Here is a 24,019-nt window from a genome sequence, read left to right as displayed (position 1 = left end):
TCATACTGTTTTTTATACAGGGAAAGTAAAGATTTGTACATATCAGTCATATTTGTTTGATTTGAGTTGCTTTGAAAAAAAATTGTAAAATATCTTTCTCTCTCTGCATAGCATTTCTGTATGACATTCAGGCACCTCTTATACTAAATTCCCCCCGGTGACGTCACACTCCGAGTGACTTTTCTGTACACTCGTCTCTCGGGCTCTGACAGGTGGCTAATTTCATAGACTTTCAAAGCAAAATATCGAGAAGGCAGAGGATTTTTGTGACATGCTATCTGTTTGAACAACTTATATATACTATATATTGTATGTAGAACCTATATTTATGGAAACTCACCCCCTTCTTAATTCAACTTTAAGAGAATATAACAACAGTGAATCAACTTTGCAGACCAATCATATACCATATTGCAATTAGAATACAGTAAAGAATGTGATTACAATACAGAACAAAACTCACACATGTATATGGCCCGCAACGGAAGTAATGTTCTAGAAGTTTTATGCCAGAAGGCAGCCAGAAGGCATGGGATATACATATGAGGATTTTACAAACAACATCAATTCTTTTCATATTCAAATATATACTTTCATTTTCATTGAAAATGATACTTATTGAATGCTTAGTGATTCAGCTGCTTCTGAAATTAAGGGTAATGATGTTACACCATAAATAAACTAAGAGAAATCAGATTAAGTGTTGCAAATGAGTGTTGCAATACAATGCAATTCGTTCTCTAGTTCTGTCCCGTTTAGATTACTGCAATGGTCTTCTCTCTAACATCCCCATTACTCAAGTAGATCGCATTCAAAGGTTTCAAAATTGGGCAGCCCGAATAATTTATCAAGTAACAAGATTTCAATTCTCTAAACCACTCCTTGAAACGTTACACTGGCTTCCCATACGACATCATATAGTTTTTAAGTTACTTTTGTTGGTTTTTAAGTCTCTTAATAAGCAGGCACCTTTATATTTGCGTGATTGTTTGACCCTATTCACCCCTCGCAGGAATGTACGAGCCTCCAGTGACCCATACCGTCTCACATATAAAATCACTAAGAAACTGGCTGGAGATAGGACTTTTATCATAACCGCTTCAAAATCTTGGAATCGCTTACCTTTTACTCTTAGACAATCACCATCTGTTGCTTCATTTAAAAAGGGACTTAAAACATTTTTTTTTTCCAATCCAGATTTTTAGGATTGTAAGGTTTCAATTTTATAGTTGTAACAATTTATTTTTCTTGTTGTAAGCGCTTTGGGCCATTCTGGGATGAGCGCAGAATATAAATAATAATAATAATAATAATAAATATATAAGCAGATATAATCATCATTTTGATTATTCTGGGCTCTTTGATGAAGTCATTAAATAATCACAACTTTTAAGAAAGAAAATTAATTTCTCATCACTTTGCAAAAAATAGATTGAGGAAAATGAATTAGGGATATCACCTAAAATATATTTTAAAAATTAACTTCAGGGTCCCGGAACACAAAGGTTAGTGATTAATCATACGCTTGATGTTCACGATTGATTGTAATTTGTAGTCAATGCAATCAGTCGTAGAAAAATGTTCTACGATCATATCTAAGCTTTGTGTTACGGGCCCCCAGATCTCTTTATGACCATCGATCTGAGTTTGAAAATCATTTCATACTCATTCCTCGTCAGTTTTTCCATAAAATTAACTTGCACACTTTAAGGTTTTCTAAAGTGCATAGAGTTTATTTGTGCTTCTTACATTCCTCTTTAAAGGACAAGTCCACCCCAACAACAAGTTGATTTGAACAAATAGAGAAAAATCCAAGAAGCATAACACTGAAAATTTCATCAAAATCGGATGTAAAATAGGAAAGTTATGACATTTTAAAGTTTTGCTAAATTTCACAAAACAGTTATATGCACATCCTGGTCGGTAAGCAAATGAGGGGAATGATGACGTCACTCACTCACTATTTCTTTTGTATTCTATTATATGAAGTATGAAATATCTTAATTTTCTCCTCATTGGAAGGTGAAATAAATTTTTTCCTCCATGAACATGGGGAATTACAATTGTTCTAACATTTTATGGTTCAGTAAAACTGGTCCTTATTGTCAAATCTGTAAAAATTGAAATATTGTTTAATTAAAAAAATAAAAAACAAAAGAAATAGTGAGTGGATGACATCGCCGACTCTCTCATGTGCATGTTGCCGAGTTGTGCATATAACTGTTTTGTGAAAAATAAGCAAAACTTTAAAATGTTATAACTTTCTTATTTTACATCTGAAATTTTCAACGATATTCTTGTTTGATTTTTCTCTATTGATTAAAATTAACATTTATCTGGGGTAGACTTGACCTTTAAGTTAATATGAATCACATTGTTGGTCTTGAAAAAGCAAGAAGACAAGAACATAAAAATAGACAAGAACATAAAAACAACTAATATTTATTTGAAATATTCTTTCATAGTATAAATGATTCAAGTGTATGTTTTCGTCTTTTTGAAAGGTAAAAAGATTAAACGAAGTGTTAGAATTAGGTACTATATTCAAAGAGGCTCATTGAGGCTCATTGACTATTTTTTAATGAACCCATTGCACATCTTAAAAACTAAATTAATTTTATTTGTACAATAAAGCCCTTATAAAAAAGGAGTTGTGGATTAGTCTCCAGACTTTGAAACAGAGAGATGTGGGTTCGAATCCCAGCCATGGCATAATTTCCTTCGGCAAGAAATTTATCCACATTGTGCTGCACTCGACCCAGGTGAGGTAAATGGGTACCGGCAGGAAGTGATTCCTCAAAAAGCTGTGCGCACCAGAATCGGTAGACTAGCTTAGCCGGGGTAATATAGGAGCGCCTTGAGCACCTAGCAAGGTGGATACGTGCGCTATACAAATCCTATATTATTATATTATTTTATTTATTCTTCGGCCAAGAACTCAACTGGTGACTATGCAGTCAGTAGACAGTCATTGTCTATAATAAAATCACCAAGAGTAAATTATTTTGCTGAATCAGCACCAATCGGTCTTTTAGGATTAAGGCTCTACACTTTACATACTGATTGTAGTTGAAAGCTTCTTCAGGCGAACAAGGGAACCATTCATGACACAATTTATTGTTGTTTTTCACCACAACTGATATTCACTGATACTGAATTGAATTCACTTGAAGAGAAATTGTCCATAAAATCATTGATATCATGCTTAATGAGTAATCTCTTTGTGATTTGTTTTCATTATGAGATAATCATTCTTTATTAAACAGAATTATATACTGAACTGATTCTAACTTACTCAGACTCTAAGGCCCGTATTCTGAAGTCACGTTTAACTTAGACCATGGTCTAACTCTGTGCTAAAATTATGGGAAGCCAAAAGTGTCCGACTTTTTATTAAGTTGTTTGTTTCTTATGTTTACTGTGCTCTTCCCTGATTCATCGATGTTGAAGATAATCATCTATTTATACTTCCTCGAAAATTATGAATGATTTGTGAGCCAAATGAGCCGAATTATGATATCTCTACTGTTAGTGATTTATGTAACAATTGGCTATCTATACTTAAACCACAACTTTAAACCTGAGTTTAAGTTAAACCCGACTTCAGAATACGGGCCTAAATAATGAAAAAAATAATGATTCTCCTTGGTCTGATACTAAAGAGTACTATAGAAGAAATGATATAATTCTTTTAATTTATTATTTCATGATCAATTGTGTAATATCCATCAGTCATGAATATAAAACAAAATATATACACACATACACACATATATATAATGTATCTAAACATAAATCTATAAAAACATATAATCTGTATAAAAAGTAAACGCGAGGAAGATTAGGAAACTTCACGAGTTGGTGTCTATTTGAGTTTCCATACTCTCTATGGATTCTGGAATATCGTCGCTGGACCGTGACGTCTGTGTGTGAAAGAGATCCGGCGCTTCCACGGTACCTCTTGTGATGAGGTCGCATTCTTTGATAAGGTCGTAGTTGATTAGTTCCGAAACGACTGAGTCTTGCTTGTAGTCGGGGTGAGTGTGGATGAAATCACGGATCCACCTTGCTGTGGTCTTGAGCCGACCTGAAAGACAGAAAATCAATAACTATTACAGTTCTGTTTTATAGTAAGCAGGGTTCCCACAGAAATTTGAAAACAGAATTCCATGACTAAATTGCTGCTTTCCATGACTTCCCATGACGTCCCGAGAGTAATGTAAAATTTGGGATGTCACAAAACTGGGAAAAATGGAAATCATGAACACCAATTATAATAGCACAGTATGATCACAGAGTATGAGAGTTGCCCAGACGCGACACACTGGAAAGCTGCCATAGCCATTCCATGCAATTCCATGACTTTTCACAAATTTTCCCTGATTTTTCCATGACCACAAATTTTTCCAGGATTTTCCATGACTGTGGGAACCCTGAATAAGGAACAATTTTGTAGATTACATAATAGGTGGTGGGCAAGACAGTTTTCATTACGACGCTGGTTTGAAGGCCAATTTCTCAATATTTAAGATGGGTCCAAACAACCCAGCTCTAAAAGGGTTGATATCATATCTCCAACATGTAATTTCAGATGCAAAATTCATCCCCATAGATCACCCCGTTACCTTTACAAATAATATTTGTCTGACCTGGGGTCCGTTGCAGAAAGAGTTGCGTTTAAACGCAAGTAAAAAAATAAATCGCAAGACCCAAATGCGCGCTTTCGATTGGTTGAAAATCAAGTTGCGCATGATTTTAGAGTTGCGATTGATTGCAACTCTTTCTGCAACGGGCCCCTGGGGAATCATTCATCAATTCTGACATTTTCCTTTCATGGACAGTGAGGGGTGAAAATTTGACGGCCGTTTAGGTCCATTTGTAAAGATTCTCATCTTCTTTTTTATCCTTTATCCATAAATAACACTTTTGTAACTTATTCGAAGTTAGACCCCAAAATAAATGAAAGTTTTAAGAGTCCTTGAGCCTCGCAGCACTTGAATTTGGTGTTGATCCACTTATTCATTCATAAGTTCTATACAATGGAAATGGTGAGGTGCAAATTGAATTACAGACACAAACCAACCAAATCAAAAGCATCAGAACGCATCATCATGTATATAAATGTTCATTTTATGGTTGACCGTAGCATCTACACGTAATGGCATTGGTAAGCCTTCAGTCTCTATGTACCTACATCAGTGGAGTGAGACGGAGGGGGGGATGTTGCAAAAAATATATTTGCAATCAATTACAAATTTCAGATGCAAATTTACAAAGTGATATATAGATTTCACTAAGATAAATCAATTCATAATTGTTAATGCAAGAGGCAGACCATTAACTACACATTTGCAATCAAATGCATGAATTTCAACTATTGGACCTGACTCTGGCTTGCGATCAATTGCACGTTGCTTGTAACACCCCAACAAATCAACATGTATTATAGAGAGATATCTTGGGCCCGTCTTAAAAAGAGCTGCGATTGATCCGATCAATCACAACTATGGACAGCCAGCAACGTCAACATCTAAAATACATGAATGTTCAAAATGTTTTCTAGATATGACGTAAAGTACATAAATTCATCGTAATCTTGACAATTTGGTGTGTTCGCCTTCGTTTACAAAGGACATTTTAAAAATTTTATGTAGAAAAAATTATGACACTGATGGATTTCCAGAATTACGATTGATTGGATCAATCGTAACTCTTTGTAAGACAGGGCCCTTGATTAACATACCTGCTGCCCTGTCTGAAATGAGTCTCAGGTAATGAAGTATTGTACATCTGGTATCCACATCAACCCCTTCAACTGTATTAATGTACTGATGGACCAACGGGATAAGACCAGGGAACCGAGCCTCCTTGCACCCGGGCATGGAGCCGCCATTGACGATGGTGTCGATGCTCATGCAGCCATAGTACTCTGTCACATCCCTGGTGCACTTGCCGGTGTCTGTCTGAAGTTCGCTATCATTGACTAGTAACAGAAAGTAGAAGTGCCATGAGACTTTTGTGTTTACAAACACATAGCTTCCATTCATCCTATCATTCAATAAATGTTATAATTACATCCCCCTGCCCCTTTTTGGCAGGAGTTTCTGCATTTATTGTTAAATATCAATATAAATTCAAAACGATAAAATACACAAAATAACTGATCAAAGTACAATTGTGACATCCTCAAACCAGGTGAAGAGAATGGGCACTCCCGGTAGGATTAATTCCTTGAATGCACCAAGTACCTGGAACAAAAGCCAGGGTAATATATAGTGCACCAATGAAAAGGCAAGGTTTATCTTATAAGTTCATTTAAAAGATGAATTCATGGGCTTTTGTTAGATACTACAGTCATGACTTGAATGTAACACTGAGCCTTGCAACTTAGAACTGGATTGAATCTTTCAATAAAGAGTAAGATGACAATGAACTAACCGCCCTTTCACATGGTAAAAAAATCATAACTTGAATGATAATCCCAGTGAAAATTAAGGCTAATGACAAATTTTTTGCATGAGTGAAACCAAACTAGAATCACGAACGCCAATCACAATCACGAATTCAAATTCTACTGGAGGTGAATTCCAGTTAAGTTTCACTCAAATTACAGTACGAAGTTTCCGTGTGAAAGGTCCGATGATTCTAGAGACGAATTGCAATCATCATTACAATGATGATTCAAGATTCATGTGTGAAAAGGCCATAAACTACTTTTGAAATTTACCCTGGGAACTTCTGAATAAACTTCCCGCTTCATTCATACATAACTCAGGGTAATAATGAATAGACTTCTTGTCTATTCAGAGTATCCTTAGTACTTGTGAATAGATTTAGAACTGTCTATAAACTTTAGTGCTCTTGAATGGGAGTATCACTTTGTATCATTCTTTAATTATACACAAAGCTAAGTTTGGGTGGTCTGTTTTCGTACCAACAATTGCCCATGAAAGATACATGGTGTACCGTAAAACCCACTACACTATACAGCTATTAGAATTGAAAGGAATGAATAGAACTGATTTTCCCACTAAAAGGTAATTCATAAACATAATGTATGCTTCTAAATTTATACCAAATTATAGACTGTAGAATGTTGGTATTAAAATAAAGATTTGTCTACATAAACTTTACTACTACTTCAGTGAGGGACCATCGTATCTTATTCATCCGATTGTTTCTGAATTTTTTTCTTAAATCTCAATGCGATCAGTGTCGGCAAAAGCTGTAGAATGGATGATGAATGTGTCTACGACGCGATCCATGCGTCACTAATGAAATGCGTTGCATGTGCATTGTGAACGAAAAGTGACTAGAGTTGTGGTTTGCTGTGTATACCGCGAGTCCAATGAAAATGAAAAGAGTATGACCTTACTCACATGAATGGATATCTTTCCTGAAGTAGAACTGTTGGTTGAGTACTGCATCTCTCTTTTGTGCATTCTTCATATTTTCATCCACCTAATGGAGGTCAAATATACACCATTGATTTGATTGTATTTATATCATATTGGATGGCTCAGAATGGAATACCAGGAGGCTGTTTCATAAAGCTGTTCGTAAGTCACAAGTGACTATACAAAAAATGGTATCCTATCTTTTGGTAAATGATATTCACCATTGCATGTTAATTTGTGATTTTTTTGCACCTAGGAAAGTTTCACCAGTCATTCTTAAAGTCGCTCTTAACTTACGAACAGCTTTATGAAACACCGACCTGAGCTATTCCATGGACCCTACTACAAATGGACTAAGCACAAGAAGGGCTTTCCATCTAATCTCGACCGCCGACATTCCATTTCTTCCAATCTTCTTAAGGTTTTCACTGGCAACCCTAAAGCAAGTCCTACAGCTTGCCAGACATAGCAATGACTTATGTTGAAATATAGATTCAATTCGTATCATGCTTCCATATATAACGGGGGGCCGTTTCATAAAGATGTTTGTAACTTAAGAGCGACTTTAAGAACGACTGGTGAACCCTTCTTAAGCGCTAAACCATCGCCAATGGTGTATACTATTTACCACAAGAAAGGATTACCAGTCGTTCTTAAAGTCGCTCTTATCTTACAAACAGCTTTATGAAACACCCACCAGATTAATTTGATACATTACTAGTAGGGATATAACTAGAATACAGCGATCGTGTGTCATTACACAAATGATGCACAGATGTGAGTGCATCGGTAGGTTTTGTGAGCATAAGGCAACTATGGAACTGTTGACTATTTAGACTAGTTTCCATAGTTACCGCATGCTGAATACCGCATGCTCACTAGTCCTACCGATGCCCAAACAAATTTGAGTATCGTTCATTTTATAGCATGGTGGAATTTTTTGGCAAAAAATATATATTTTTTTTACAACCATGCAAATTACCGGCGCATGGCTAGCCCACGCATCCGGTAAATTTGCCATGCATACGTAATTATTGTACAACGCCTACCTAGCTTATTGTACGCGAGCAAATGAGAGACTGAATGTCAAACATTTGTACGTTTGCACACACGACGAAAGAAAGAGACACTATTCAACTCGGCTAATGCCTAGTTGAATAAAGCATCTTTCTTACATCTCATGCGAAATCTCGCACCAACGCACTCATGCCTATTTGCTATTTGTATACCGACGCATGGCAAATTTACCGGATGCATGAAAATTCTAAAATGTAATGCAGACCCTCGATGACCCTGGAGGCTGCCATGCAGTCTGTCTGGAAAAAAATTGTAATGCTATAATTACCTTGGAGATCGGAATGAGGAAGTTAAGCTTAAAGGTCAAGATGGCACGTGTCAAAAGAACCAGGAATACAACATAGGCGGCATTCTCAAAGTCAGTCAATTGCACCTAGTAACAACAATACAAAGAATGGTATGATTACGCAACATCAAATGCTTTGTCACAAGGCAAAGTAGAATAACTTGTAGATTATCTCAAGCCATAAATATGTGAAAATGGCTAAAATCTGTGATTAGAATAAAAGGTTTACATATGCCTGGGAATTCTATACAAATTATCAATTCAGCCGAATCATAAAATCTAGCAAATGTTAAAATAGTTGTCTTATCAAGTAATTTTGTACCAAACAAAAGAGCTAATCAGAGTCCCATCAGATTTATATCGCCGCCTCATTTAGGTTTCTCTAAGTTTTGACATTTCTGATTTTCTTTGAAAAAAAAATAGGTTAAAAAATGTTGTAAGTAATCCATTGAATGATACAGCCAGGCAAGGTACTGACTATCTCACACTGTGAGCTTCATAAAGCCACCAGGGCCCCATCTCACAGAGAGTTGGGATTGATACAATCAAACGCAACTATGGAAAGCCAGCAAAGTCAATATAAAAAATGCATGTATGTTCAAAAACTTTTCTAGATATAAATGCATATTTATATATTCATTGATTTCTTGACAATTTTGTGTGTTCTCCTTTGTTTTAAAGGACATTTTGCAATTTCCTGTATAAAAAATTATGACACTGATGGATTTCCATAGAGTTACGATTGATTGGATCAATCGTAACTCTTTATAAGATGAGGCCCAGATCTAGGCAGTCTCACTCTCTCATTTTACAATGACAGGTGCATTCAATCTAAACCTAAGTTTGGATCCAAACATACCGGTAGGAAACAACCGTCATTGTGGTTGGTTTAGCAAGTGTGCCTAACAGGCTGCTTAAAATGCTATGAATCAAGTGACCGGGTAATAATAATTGTGAAGCGCTTTGTGCAGTCGTAGATTGATAAAGCGCTATATAAATGACATTTATTATTATTATTATCATTAAGTTACCTATCAAGTTTCTCAGGAAGTTTAAGACTTTCGATTCAGATTTTCTCTTATAAGTGAACTATGAACAGGCCTACATGATACACACACAGTTTAGATAGTGAATAAAGGGTACCCTTGATCACACTGACCATTATAAGCAATCAAGTGTTTACAACTCTACCATACAATCGATTGTTAATCTTTGTATTACCGGCCCCAGATAAACGATATCTTGATGATTTGATTCAACTCACTTCAATAGGTCTGAACTCTACTCTCCAACCAATCTTAGAGTTCACAGGAGGGGGCTTGAATCTCATGGACTGCCAGTTAGTTGACTGGATGTTCTGTCAAGATACAAAAAAATATACATATCACACTATACAAATAATGCACGTAAGCGCATGCATACAGGACAAAATAATGAACGATGTGCGAGAACAGCCAATGGATATACCGCACCGAGGTCCGCAGGACCGAGTGCGGTATATCCATTTGGCGAGTCAAGCACAGAGTTCATTATTTAGGTCCTCTATGCACAAGAATGCGTGCATTGCTTGTTTTATACAACCCCCTCCTCCCCCATGGAGTTGCCCCGAACGCTATATTGGATCTAAATTCCAGATAATTCTAGATAATTCCAGACCTCGCACTATCCTGCACTCTGACGTCAGAGTGCAGGATAATAATTTTGGTATGACGTCAGAGTGCAGGATAGTGCATTTTGGATGCAATATAGTGCAATTCGCTGAATATCATGTGATTCGATTATGACCAATCAGATTACAGAACATTCTTGGTAGTTGTATAATGTCCATTACCGGTCAATTATGAGAGTTATAACAGACGCATTTCTAGTTCTCGTAACGGAATGAACATTAGCATGAAATAAATTGAGAGCAGGCTTATACACTTTAAATGAAAGAAGAGATGTGTGTGTCATGTGACATTACTTGATGTTTTTTTTCTTAATTTACAAAGTACTGACCACCTATTGAGCCTGATAGATGGAAGCTAGATATTGTTCAATGTACATGTTTAACACAAATCAAACGAAATGAAGATTTAAAAACATGTACCTACATGTAGCCTATATTTTTCGACAATTGTGGTGATCAATCATTTCTCAAGGCATTTTTTTTTTATTCTAATAGTGAATAACGAATCTAAAAAAATTACAAAATGTCAACATCAGTTGTATATCAATGCGCGACACTTCCTCTGATTTGCTACTTGCTGCATGAGTTTGTATTTTTTAAATACAAAATGAAAAATATCCATTAAAACCCTTACTTATCTGCATACATAATATCAGGTATATATTCATAAATTCAGCATCAAAACATATCAAAGATTTATAACTATCAAAATACTCTCGGTGATATTTCTCCACAGTAATATTGAGGTACATGATAATGTCTTTATTATACATAAGATATGAACAATGTCTATTTTTCCTATCTTAATATGATATAGTGACATAATTTTTTTTATGTAATTATTTGTTTTTGTTTCTGTTTATGGATGCTTTATTGCAAGCCATGTTTAATGTTATTGCACGAAGCTCTGCACTTTATACATAATTTGTTTATGCTTTGTTCCTACTATGCATTATTATATGCAAATTTCATACTATTATTTTGTCAATGTGAATGTCATGTTACATGGTGAAATAAATAAAAAACAAATAGAACCAGAGTGAAGTGGCATTTGGCACTTTCAATAATATAAATTATAAGGCCTTAACCGATATGGAATTTCATGGCCGATCCGATGTGCCAATATTTTTCCTCCTTGTATCTGCAAATACCGATACATTCCGATGAACAAAACTAAAGTTACAGATACGGTAATGCAAACATTTGTCAGCCTGGCAGCTATAGTTTCACTACTAATGCATGACATATATTGTAAACAACCTCCCACTCAGCCCAAACCGCCCAAATTTGTGGTAAAAGTTTAAAAACGTCAACAAAAGTTCAATGGCCAAAATGTAACCCGTATTTTCTGAGTCAGTTGTTTCAACTTGTTTGTTTATTGTTACAAGTACTTCATGAGGCTAGCTATTAAGACTGGGAAAAATGCGTACGGCGAGTTTGAGGTACCGGTATGGTACATGGAAGGTGCCATGACATGTTTGGGACAGTGTGTGAAAGCTTGAAGCCCGAAAATGGCGTGTACATTAGTGCCAATTTGGAAATCGTACAAATGACAATAATTGTAGTGGGATCTAAATTGCGTAGGTAAGAACGATAAAAAAATACTGAAATATCTTCGGGTCAGGAAATATATATCATTATTTATCTAAATCTTTCATCAAGTAGAAAAAAATCTGTAACCATGTTTTTATCCAATCTGCAATCATTTCATTCATCTGTAAATTGACACACACGTAATAGTCAGCTTACTTTAGTCAGTCGATTTTAGCGTGCATCTTCAGACAAGTTTGGAGACAATCGCAACTTCAATGCAATTTTACTAGAAGTTTAAAGGAAACTAAACTACTACCAAAACAATAGCCATGCTATCATTATTCATGAAATCAAGACCACAAATTCTTATATTTATTGAAGAAAAATAGGGAGAAAACTCAGAAGAACTCATTCACGACCAGCCACAGCACGATGCACTTTCCATCGGCTATGCATCAGCCATTCATCAGAAAGATTGTAGATACCGATGTTTTGCCGATGCCGCAAAATATCGGCCCGATACGATGCCCGATCGGTTAAGGCCTAATGATTATTCTGTAATTCAGTCAGAAGAATAAGCCAGTAGCAAATTCAGACTTTACTTTGCTTACCTCGAAATGATCAGAATCATTGGCATCATCTTGGTTTATTCTCTCACTGAATAGTGAAACCGGGTCCCTGATGAATAGATGTGCTACATGCCTGGCTAACTGTCTATCAATACCTGGTAACATATCAAAATGTTTGAGAAAAAAAGTATGAACAATGCAGGAAACTGACTTTTGTGAAAGGGGGATTATAATTTGTATGATGGAAATTGTCAGTAGTATTTTTTTTATTATCATAAAACCATGAGATCAATTGAGTTTTTATCTGTAAAAGTGAATAAATTACAAATTTTGGCTTGAAACAGAATTTTCATTGGGTTTATAGATAAAAATCACATTGTTTAAGTTTTAACTTAAAATAAAACCAAATTATAAATGGGCTAAATGGCAATTATACTTAGTAATTAGTAGATGAAATGGTTGTGAAAAAATCTAGGATTTGACCATGTGGGAAGAGACCAGCGAGAAAGCAGCTGAAGTGGGCGTGGGAAGAGACCAGCATGAAAGCAGCTGAAGTGGGCATAGACAAAATGACAATGTACCCATACAGGATGTAAATGATTAGTATTGATTAGACATACCAGCATCGATCATGTCTTGGCATAGCTCTTCATCAAGCACTAGATCAGTATCATTGTATCTCTCTCCCGCTGGTGAGAGGTAGCAATCCACCGTGCTATACCGAGACTTTGGAACCCTGAATCGATTGTTCCTTAATTCCTACAGCAATAGTCATAGCAAAAGAGAAAGAAAAAGAACAATAATTACAATCCAATCACATGACACAATGTTTGTAATATAATGTGTTTTAAAGGCTATACACAGACCCCAGACCTGGCTTTAGCATAACTACTTCAATTCAAGGAATTCCTTTCTACTGTGTATGAGATATTTTTCATGTACGTGTACATCGAAAACCCTGTGGGGATATTAACTTTCCCATGGACGATGAATCATCAGGGATTTGTGTTTTTCTCATAAATACCTATTCCCCTGGGGCAGTAATCAAGGTATATTAGAAAGCGTATTTTTTATGGTGTCTTGATTGAACCATATTATTTGAAGCAAAAGGAAAATGAAATTTAAGCTATTTTGTATATAGAAGAAAATGGAAGAGTAGTTCCTTCTTTCTTTTTATTTGTCCGATATTTTTCATACTTGCATCTATCTGCTTGCCTGATATTGTTGAATATGTATGGGCAAGGCCATACTTATTCTATGTGTTTGCCACTATTGATTACTCAGCGGAGCACTGAAGTTACAATGCCGTCTCCGGGTGAGCGAAGAATAGTACAACAATATTGTAAAGTCATGGGGCATATAAATTCAAACAAGGAAATGGGTAGTCTTGCATGGTAATCTTATTTCCATAGTCCCATTTGAAACTTAGTTTGAATTTAGTTCTTGAAATGATCGGCTGTCACAGTCTTTCCTTGTTACATCGTTCCACTGCTCTGCAAGAAATCGCACCCATAACCAGGAGAAACAGTTGGGCACCAATGTATCAGTCGGTTTGACTAAGCGCCAATCCAGATTTCTATGAGGTAAAAAGTATGTATGAACAATCTCAAGACACAATGGCCTGTATTTTCAAAGAGAGGTTGGTACAAAACATTGGACTATGCAGATTTTATCGCTTACACTACAAAGCAGTCCAATTATAAATGAAACGCCAGCAAAGGGTGCTAATTTCGTGCTTGAATGAAGCGTGATAAAATGTGCATAACCCATGGATTTGTACCATCATATGGTACAATTGAAACTCTATTTGAGAAGATGGCAAGTGCCTTGGGCAGCCATCTACGGTAGGCAGAGGTAGTAGTCTTACCTGCATACCCATTTCCTCCCTAGTCCTGTCATCAACAGAGCCAGAGATGACATCCCATCGACAGTCCACGTCAGACAGATACCCACGGTACACCGGAGAAGCAGCACTCAATGCCATCTGTAAGCAAAGATATACATACAAATATATACCAGTGTGTTGGCTCAGTTGGTGGAGGGTCCGTCTCACAACCGGGAGGTCGGGGGTTCAAACCCCGGCCGCGTCAGACCGAAAGACGTTAAAAAGATGGCAGTTGCTGCTACTGTTTGGCGTTCAACGATTGGGGATAGAGCCTCGTCGATCTGGCGCTGCACAGCGGCTGCCGGGCCCACGATCAATTGGGCAAAGCAAATTTTCAGAGTATTTCATTTCATGTCTATTTCGAACAATAAAATATGGATTTTCATTTTTCATCATTCATTATTGGACGATCCGTACTTGCAGCTTGTCGTACGCAATCAAATGGGAGGCTGAATGTGCGACATTCATACCGTTGCACAAGCACAGTTGCACGGTTTCAAAGGTGACGTCAGTCTACAACAAAAATCAAAGGAAACCAAAACCCAAGAAGAGAAGCAATCTTATTGGAAAGAGTAAAACAAGAGGAACAATTTAAAACAAGCTTCATCAAAATCGGTTATGAAATAAGCACGTTATGGATGTTTGAAAGGTCTTGTACTTTCTATGGGTATCCTCAAATTGGCGAACATGCTTCTAAATGGCTGATTTTGTAGACAACCTTCCATTTGTTTTGTACACAAATTTTAAGAGTTTCTCCTTTATTTTATATATTTCACATCATTTCCTCCTGACCTTGACATATGTGGTGTGAATTATATTTTCCCATGACATATGTTATGCCCAGAAGGAGGCAAGGTGCAATTTGAAAGATGATGGGGAAAATCTGAAAAATTGTGTACAAAACAAATGGAGAATTGTCCACAAAATCAGCCATTTTGAAGCATGTTTGCCAATTTGAGGATCCCCATAGAAAGTACAACAAGACCTTTTAAATGTCTATAACTTGCTTATTTCACAACCGATTTTGATGAAACTTGTTTTAAATTGTTCCTCTCATTTTACTCTTTCCACTAAGATTGTCTCTCTTCATGGGTTTTGGTTTCCTTTAATTGTGCCAAGTAAAATGAATGACTGTGCACCGCTGCCTGCAGATGTGATGCGTGCTTGATTGGCAGCGAGCTAGAGACACACATTCCTGCTGAGGAATGTTGCTTTTGTTTGATCATGTCGATGGATTTACCTTGAAAAAGTCCATAATTCTAGCATTTTCACTAAAATCAGAGGCATAAATGTACAATATCAATAGCGAATATTCTCATTTGCACAATGGTATGAAATTTCACTTTCGATTTGGTTTATCACTATTCCAATTCATTTAACTAGATTAGATTAATTCGTATACCCTGAGGATATATGGAATGAAAATGTGTTTTACAGTCCAATTTTGCAACATTACATGAAAATTTATTTTGATCGATCAAAGATATCAAAATATCTCTGTGCTTTTTCCATTTGATAGAAAAACCTATTCCAGAGCATAGACTGGACTGAAAATTTCAGGATATAATCTCCTAGACTTAAATTTGTAAAATCAATACTCAAAGGACCCTTTGAATTGTAGAAATATATCGCTGAATAAGGGCACAAGATATATTTTTTTTAATTGAATATTTTCAGAGAATCGGCTGTAAAAAAAAAATCAAACGGCTAATACAAGTTTTAGATATTAGAATGTTGGATGAGATTAAAGTATAATTCATATTATAGACCTTTGATCAAAGGAAAAGGCAGGCTTTGAGGGGCAATCGACCATGATAGCTCTAGAAATGGTACATGTAGCATTTCTCTCTATATAATGTAGAATCAAAGATTGTGAAAAGTTTGAGCTTTGTTATTTTTACATTACTTAATCATGTGTAACTTGGATCTTGGTTGGCATGCATGATTGCTCCTCTTTGAGATCCATTTTCTTTTCCTTGAAGCAATTAAAAGATTGACAGACCAAACCTTATTCACTACACTGCTGGTTCTGATAGAATGTATTTGGTACAGTGTACATTAAAATATGTTGGGGTTTTCCAGGTCCTTGTTCGTAAGTTAAGAGCGACTTTAAGAATGACTGGTGATCCTTTCTTATGGTAAATTCATTGGCGATGATTTAGCGTGTAAGAAAGGATCACCAGTCCTTCTTAAAGTGGCTCTTAACTTACGAACAGCTTTATGAAACGGCCCCCTGAACATTGATCCCTTTGACAATAATACAGATGAATAAATAAACATATTAATGAATGCATGAATAAACAACTGAAGTGCCCCTTGCAGTCTCATCGGCACTTGAAATTAAATATAGCAGCAGTATTGGCTTTGTGACGTTGAAATATAAAATATGCTCTCGTTTTCTTTATTCTACAGGTTTAAAGGGGAATCCAACCCATATAAAAACTTAATTTTATAAGGAAAAGAAAAATCAGACAAGTTGATAGGTGAAAGTTTGAACAATATTGGACAAACAACAAGAAAGTTATACATTTTTAAAAGTTGTAAATATTGGTAATCACTATACCCATGGAGACTTCAAATTGGCCGCATATGGGATGTCATAGTGATGTAAGGCAAGGACTACTCTTCCATGTACTCCAATACATATTATGGCTAAAATGTCATTTTCCCCAAAAGTTTTATTTCAAATTATATTTTTCTTTCATGAGGACATAAAACAATATACTACCTGGGTTATATTTAGATTACTGCCCCAGGGGAATGGGTACTTAATACCCCCATCTCACTAGGAAGGCGATCGTGGCGACCATGGCGATCTGTGTAAATCCCGCAAATCGTAGCAGAATCTTCCTCGAATTCTATTTATAGCCTGCGAGACGATTGCACTGCAACTTCTATGCGACCGACCTGCGCTGAAGGCGATGGTAATACGCTGAAAGTACGACGATGCCACTTTCTTGCGACGATTCGAGGCAGATGTGATGCGCTGCTTCTGCGATCAAAGCGATCGTACAACGAGGCTCATACGCTAATTAGGACCTCGGTACGGTGGTGCTAGGAATGAAGCGATTATGTTACGTTCATGATGGGCTCTTAAAACGATTTCAAGCAATCGGCATACTAATCGCGGCACATGACACATTTTTCAGTCAATTGCCAACCTCCGACCAACATGGATGTCCAGAATTTGGTTGGACTTATACATCTTGGCATTCTAAAAGAACATCAGTTAAAAGTTGAATGCGAGGACAGGAGAAGGAGGAGGCCAAAAAGATAAAGGGTCCGATCCTGGCTGTCACCTAAGTCATAATATACAATATTTTTAAAATTTCATTCAAAAGATGTCGACGAGCCTAATAGTTAATATGAGGATGCATCCAGAATTTCATAAAAGAGCATACAAATCTTTGATATTCTGTTTATTTTTTTCCACAAAAGTTTGTCACTCAAAAATATTTGGTAAATTCCTTTCAAATTTGCTGATGTGAGAGCACTCATAAAAAGGGAGGGGGAGGGGGGCACAATGCCAGAATCTCCCTAAAGATTGCCTTTCCCAAGCAATACATTAGTGATCGAATCATTAACAAAATTTGATGTTGTCTACTGTCACTGTGGTTAGAATTCAATTTATTTTCAAAACATAATCAATTTATTTATTTCTGCAGAGGTAACCCATTTCGTCATCAAGACATGTGAGCGTCTCTTTTTCCTCTTTCCAGCTGGCTCAGCAGTAAGATTTTCATCCTCCTCCTGTACCCCCTCCTCTTCCTCCTCTACCTCCTCCTCCTCTACCACCACCATAACCCCTTGATCTTCCTCTTCGACCGCCGGCCTAAAATTAGAGGGGTACCTTGGGCAGCTTTCCCTTTTCTGGTCCTTTTTCTGGGAGGTATGTTTGAAAACGCCGTGGTATCGCCTCGTAATCTGTTGCAAATATGATAATCCGCCACCATCGGCACGGCGTTTTATAGCAGCGCGGACGGTTGTTGCGCAATCGCTGCCCAGTCATCAGCGGCGCAGCAAAAGCGCAACGCGAACGCCTGTAGCGGGCTGAGAACGTGTGCCACATGCCACCCAAAGAAGGAAGCGTCGTGGTGGAAGCTGTGTGAAGCGTGTCGAGCGCAAGGCAGTCGCCTTGTAAACGGAAGCAGCGTAGCAGAATTGTCTTGGGAACGGGCCTGAAAACCACGGGCGATCGGTGCCGCTTTTAATGCGCTTATACTACGCTTTATGCGTTGGGGCTCCGTTACAGCTACGAATATGTCGTTTGTAATACGCTCATGACTCGATTGTGATGCCCTTTAGCACCTCCGCGATCTCGCTACGTAAGTTTTGAACATGTTCAAAATTTTGTGGCGACCAGGAAGATGGTGGCGATCCTTGCCGCTTCAGAAAAGATCAAGGTACGACGGAGAAGATTGAAAAGATCAAGGCACGATCAAGCTACGTTATACCACGCTTTGTCGATTTTTGACGATCGCAGTGAAATCGCCATCTAGTGAGATGGGGGTATAAGAGAAAACCACAAATCCCTGATAATAAAGTACATGGCCTATAGGAAAGCTGTCCTTGCCCCTTGTCATAATTTACTTACGCAGTTGCCAATTTGAAATCTACATAGTATTAGTGATCTCAATTTTAAAGCAGCTATAACTTTCTTATTGCTTGTTCGATTTCTTTCAAACTTTCACCCTTCTGTTTAATTTATTTTCTCCTTCCCAACACAACATTTTATGGCCAAGGCTGGATTCCCCTTTAAACAAATGGACGTGAAAACATCACATATACTTGTTTTTGTTTTCTTTGTGAAAGGGGGGAGGGGGGATTTGCCTCACATACAGGCTTCATGAAATACAAAAGTCAATGGGATTGATCCAATAGTTTTGCAATCATGATGAAATACTAATTTCAATTCAGTTATTGACCTGAAATTCCTTTGATCTTGACCTAGGGACCTAAAATTCTTATTACACAGTTGATAATTCACTCGATACTAAATCAATATTACATCCATACATCCATAAAACATCTGAGCATGTGGTGTTCTGTGTACATCTTACCGGCGACTGACTGGAATACTCCCCAGGGAGTGGAGGATGTGCACACATCGTGTGCGGAATGACTGATTGAATCAAATGACAGGGGTAATAATGTATCTGTAAAGCGTCTAGACACGTCGTTCCGATGTACTAAGCGCTATATAAAAGCGGATTATTATTATTATGATCACTATTCTTACAAAGCTTGTGTAAAATTTTTATTTTTGATAAAAAACAAAACAAATCTCAAATGACCTTTGACCTTGAATGGTGACATTCCATTTATATAGTGTGATTTGTCTATTTTGTTTGTTTATTGACAAATAATGATCCATGTTAATAAAATGTAAATTAATACTACCACCATGGGGCCCGTAACACAAAGCTTAGCAATGATCGTAGAACAATTTTCTACGATCGATTCCATCGACTACAATGTACTCGATCAATCGTGAAAATCAAGCGTACGATTAATCGCTAATATATGTTCAATTCAATCTCATGAAACATATTTTCACCGACAACTGTTAAAAGCTACTGAAATCCCTGCCTGTGATTGGTTTAGAACAAACCAGTCAATATAGAAATAACATACAACTATATGGTTAAAACACGTACCAGTATAGGTGTGAGTGGAGTAAGCTGATCATAGAGTGCCCTTCCTTCTGTGATATTACAAGCCTGAAAGGTAGTCTGAAGACAGCAATTGCCCATACCAAATCCCATGCAATCCATGTAGATGTGGTCCGGTTTGGCTGCTCTCGCCGATTCGCCATCCCAGTCGTTCTCAAACTTCTCTACAAACGGGCTTGGTGTGTTGGTATCTTTGAAAACTACATATACACAAAGAATCAGTGGATCCAATGGATAATTCATTCACATTGCAACATATTCTTCAACTTTATTGGGTATTTTCTTTTTTTTTTTTGTCTTGTCAAAATTTCATCAGCCTCTACAGGTATTTGGACTTTGTTAATCTCCAATTTTTTTTCTGCCTGCATACATCCATCGTAAATAATCATTGTTTGATTTCTTCTTTATGTATTGATTGTAACGTTTTATCTCAGAGCACATATATTGTATGTATACACTGTAGATGCGAATGAAATTAATATTAAGTTTAATCCAACTCTGCAATCAACTCTTCCTCAGTTAGCTGAGCCTTCATTAAAAAAAAAGAAACTTTTTTTTCACTGACAGATGCATATACACTGTAAAGGGTGAGTTGACATTGTTGAGAGTCCATTTTCGCTTCTGATGGAATATGAATGAATGAATGAATGTAATTCTGATTTACATGTATCTCTGACCTTGTGATCATCTGTTACTTTGAAATGCAGAGATTGGATTTGATCTGAAATCAAACTATTCTTAAGTTATCTTGAGAACAAGTCAATTCATATACGTAATGATGCGTTTGACCTTTCACCTCCTGACCCCCTAAATCTAATCTGATCATCATTTCAACATGCAGACATGAGCCAAGTCCATCCCTCATACAGCTCTTCAAAATTACACTTAAAACACATCATTTAACTAATAATAATAATAATCCATGACATTTTCAAGGCGCTTACTACGGGCGACATGTTCTGTTTATGGTTCATCTCTGTGACTTCTCAACTTTGTCATTGATAGCCCAAAAAATAATCAGACAGATAAAATCTAAAGATGATTAATCTTTTTTTTTTTAATCACAAGAATTATTAATGTGACAGCCTTCGGATGACATGAAAACATAGTGCCTCTGGTAACCAGTGAGAAGAGACATAACAAACCAAAACAAAATTGATAAACCTATTTGAACTGCCTGTTGTTGTAATGTGATAAACTATCAAATTTCTAGTACGCATGCATGATATCAACTCACTTGGTACATTAATAGCCACTTTCTCTCCTTTCCTTTTCCTAATGTTCTTGGTCAATGTCCTGAAAATAATTGAAAGTGAAATGTTGTCAATGTAAATATCATATCAAATAATATTGTAGTATAATAACAATAATGCTCCTTCTTACATTCCTCGCACTCTATAAATATCACCTTGCCTTTTAGCATAGCTGCCAATGAGGTCCTTTAGCATTTCAAGGAATATGCTCCTGCCTGGGAACAATTTACATTATCTGGGGAGTTGTCCTGAAAATTGTGTTAGCTAAAATTATATCCTACATAAATCAAACCTTCTATAGTGATTAGTTCAGACAGCCTCAAGCGACCAAACATATTCTAGCTATGCTGATGACAGGGCTGATACAAAACACCCACTTTAAAAAATTTGCTATTCCGTGACATCAATGATGGAATAGTGCACTATTCCACCATTGACTTCACAGATCATGCAATCTTTCAGATGCAACAGTCAGAAAGGTGTCTCTACAAGTCCTGTGAAGGGACGGCGCAGGCACAAATCAGCATTACGCTGAGCGCGTGGCTTCGGGAAAAGTAGGTCAAAAATAGTAATGCCAGTCCAACCTTGGACAAATAATTCCCGCTATACTCAAAGCCTGGTATATTTTTACACTATTTCATGGTGCATACGCAATGTACAACGCCCAACTTTCATACGAGGTGTTAGGGTGGAAGTTAAACACCAAATTGGCATTCAGAAAATGGTGAAATCAAACAGGTGAAATCAAGTTCAAAGATAAACCACAAAACTTTAACACTGTACTGAGGAGAGGCTAAGTTGGGGAAGACGGTGACTGTTGTTGGGGGTGGACGTGGTGGTAAACAGAGGTCACACCCACAGCTAAATACACTTACCTGAATCTTGGATGAGAGTTATGAATGACTTCATCTGGAAGAAAAATGGACTTGGTAACACCGTCATCTGATGGGTTTGGTGTATACGAAGGGATGGAGAAGTCTGGACAGCCAAGTCTAGAAATAGAAGTAACAATGATCGGTATGATGAAAACTGTTCCAGACATGACAATTGCTTGGCTATAAATTTCAAACGCTAATTGAATAATTAACTTCAAACCTGAATTAATTGAGGGGGTTAATTTGGTCATCCCCCCACCCACCCAGTTAACTAAGGGTTAAACATAATGCTAGTTGTGGTAATGATCTCAATATGAGCTCAAACAAAATGCAATAAAAATGACCTGCAAAGTGTTTGTTATCTGTGCCAAATGACTCTGGTAGAAAATGCTCAATGACATTCAAATGAATTCCATGAAATAAGTTGTCTTACCCCCCCCCCTCCCCGCTTCATCCCAACCCATCCCATCAAAACACAATCTACATTAATGTCCAGATGAATTTCCAGTGAGTAAGGGACTACTAGACAGTCAAATATGTCACGATGGAGATATAACAAGTTCATAACAGGTGCAAACATTCCTACTGCATTTTCCATCTGCAATGCACAATTAGAAACCGATTTCGACAGCTGTGATTTCAGCAATGTACATAAATAAACTTTCATTTTCACTTTTCACAATCTATAGCCTAAATCTGCAACATTGGATAAGCTTTCGCATTGCAGTGAATGGGACTTTGGGGGCTCCCATCCCCTTCCTTGGGCTCTTTTGAGCACTTTGAGAGCAAAATATCCCCCGAGCCCATGTATAATTGAGTATATGAATATAAAAAGGCCAAAGTCCATAGGAGGTCAATTCGAGAAAATCAGAAAAAAATGGATACTTTATAAATATGGGCAAAAAAAGTTTCAAAAGAAAATTGTGATATTACTGGGTGTTCCTATGAAAATTAGTCCCGAAAATTTTGCATAATTTATCAGCCCTATGATCAATTGCTAAGCTTTATGACAAGGCACCCAGGTTTAATGGCAAATCACAACAAGTTTGGCCTACTCACCTTCATTCCCAAAGGCAAACATGTCACAAAGCATTTAAACAAACAATCAAATCTAATTTGCATTTTGATTTTCTTCTGCTCCCCCTCAAAGAACCCCATCACCAGCACCTCTTTCCTATTCCCACAATGATTCATCACAATAATAAAGTGCATTCAAAAATGTTTTTTCAGAGATAATACAAATTCTTCACACTCAGATAAACAAGTAGAATGCCTTTGGCAGTCTCCCTGCATAACGTTATCAAGCATACACAGGACTGTTGACTTTGTGACATTTATTGCAGTACAAGGTTTTCTCTTTTGGAGCGTTGTGGCCCAGTGGATTAGTCTTCGGACTTTGAAACAGAGGGTCGTGGGTTTGAATCCCAGCCATGGCGTAATTTCCTTCAGCAAGAAACTGATCCACAGTGTGCTGCACTCAACCCAGGTGAGGTAAATGGGTACCGGTAGGAAGTAATTCCTTAAAAAGCTGTGTGCGCTATGAACGCCTAGCTTAGCCGGGTAATATAGGAGCGCCTTAAGCACCTAACAAGGTGGATATGTGCGCAATATAAATACCCTATATTATTATTATTATTATTATTATTATTTTCCATAAATGTACCAGACCTGCCATCCTCTGGGAATGAAAAATTGTATTCTGTGATAAAAAAAACTGTATTTTTCCCCAAAAAAGTGTATTTCATAATGAAATGTGTGGCACACTCACTCATCGCGGCGCTAAAGCTGCATGCGAGCTAAAAT

The 24,019-nt window shown here is 37.0% G+C and overlaps 1 protein-coding gene across 1 annotated transcript in view; it reads right to left on the bottom strand.

Moving 5' to 3' along the window:
* Positions 1 to 2,426: 2,426 nt before the first annotated feature.
* The window catches only part of LOC129261824 (glutamate--cysteine ligase catalytic subunit-like), a 40,585-nt gene continuing 18,992 nt past the window's right edge, over positions 2,427 to 24,019 (bottom strand). Inside the window, exons 6-16 of the mRNA XM_054899861.2 lie at positions 22,217 to 22,333; positions 21,326 to 21,384; positions 20,074 to 20,288; positions 14,399 to 14,515; positions 13,152 to 13,290; positions 12,574 to 12,686; positions 10,025 to 10,117; positions 8,743 to 8,847; positions 7,380 to 7,461; positions 5,744 to 5,983; positions 2,427 to 4,087 (exon numbers count right to left, since the gene is read on the bottom strand). Coding sequence (XP_054755836.2) covers positions 3,852 to 4,087; positions 5,744 to 5,983; positions 7,380 to 7,461; positions 8,743 to 8,847; positions 10,025 to 10,117; positions 12,574 to 12,686; positions 13,152 to 13,290; positions 14,399 to 14,515; positions 20,074 to 20,288; positions 21,326 to 21,384; positions 22,217 to 22,333 — 1,516 coding nt within the window. The 3' untranslated portion in view covers positions 2,427 to 3,851. The remainder of the gene's footprint in view (positions 4,088 to 5,743; positions 5,984 to 7,379; positions 7,462 to 8,742; positions 8,848 to 10,024; positions 10,118 to 12,573; positions 12,687 to 13,151; positions 13,291 to 14,398; positions 14,516 to 20,073; positions 20,289 to 21,325; positions 21,385 to 22,216; positions 22,334 to 24,019) is intronic.

Source organism: Lytechinus pictus, chromosome 1 (genome assembly GCF_037042905.1).
Source record: "Lytechinus pictus isolate F3 Inbred chromosome 1, Lp3.0, whole genome shotgun sequence".
In the NCBI taxonomy this organism is placed as follows: Eukaryota; Metazoa; Echinodermata; class Echinoidea; order Temnopleuroida; family Toxopneustidae; genus Lytechinus; species Lytechinus pictus.
Note: the sequence above shows the minus strand (reverse complement) of the source record. Positions and strands in the feature narration are given on the sequence as shown.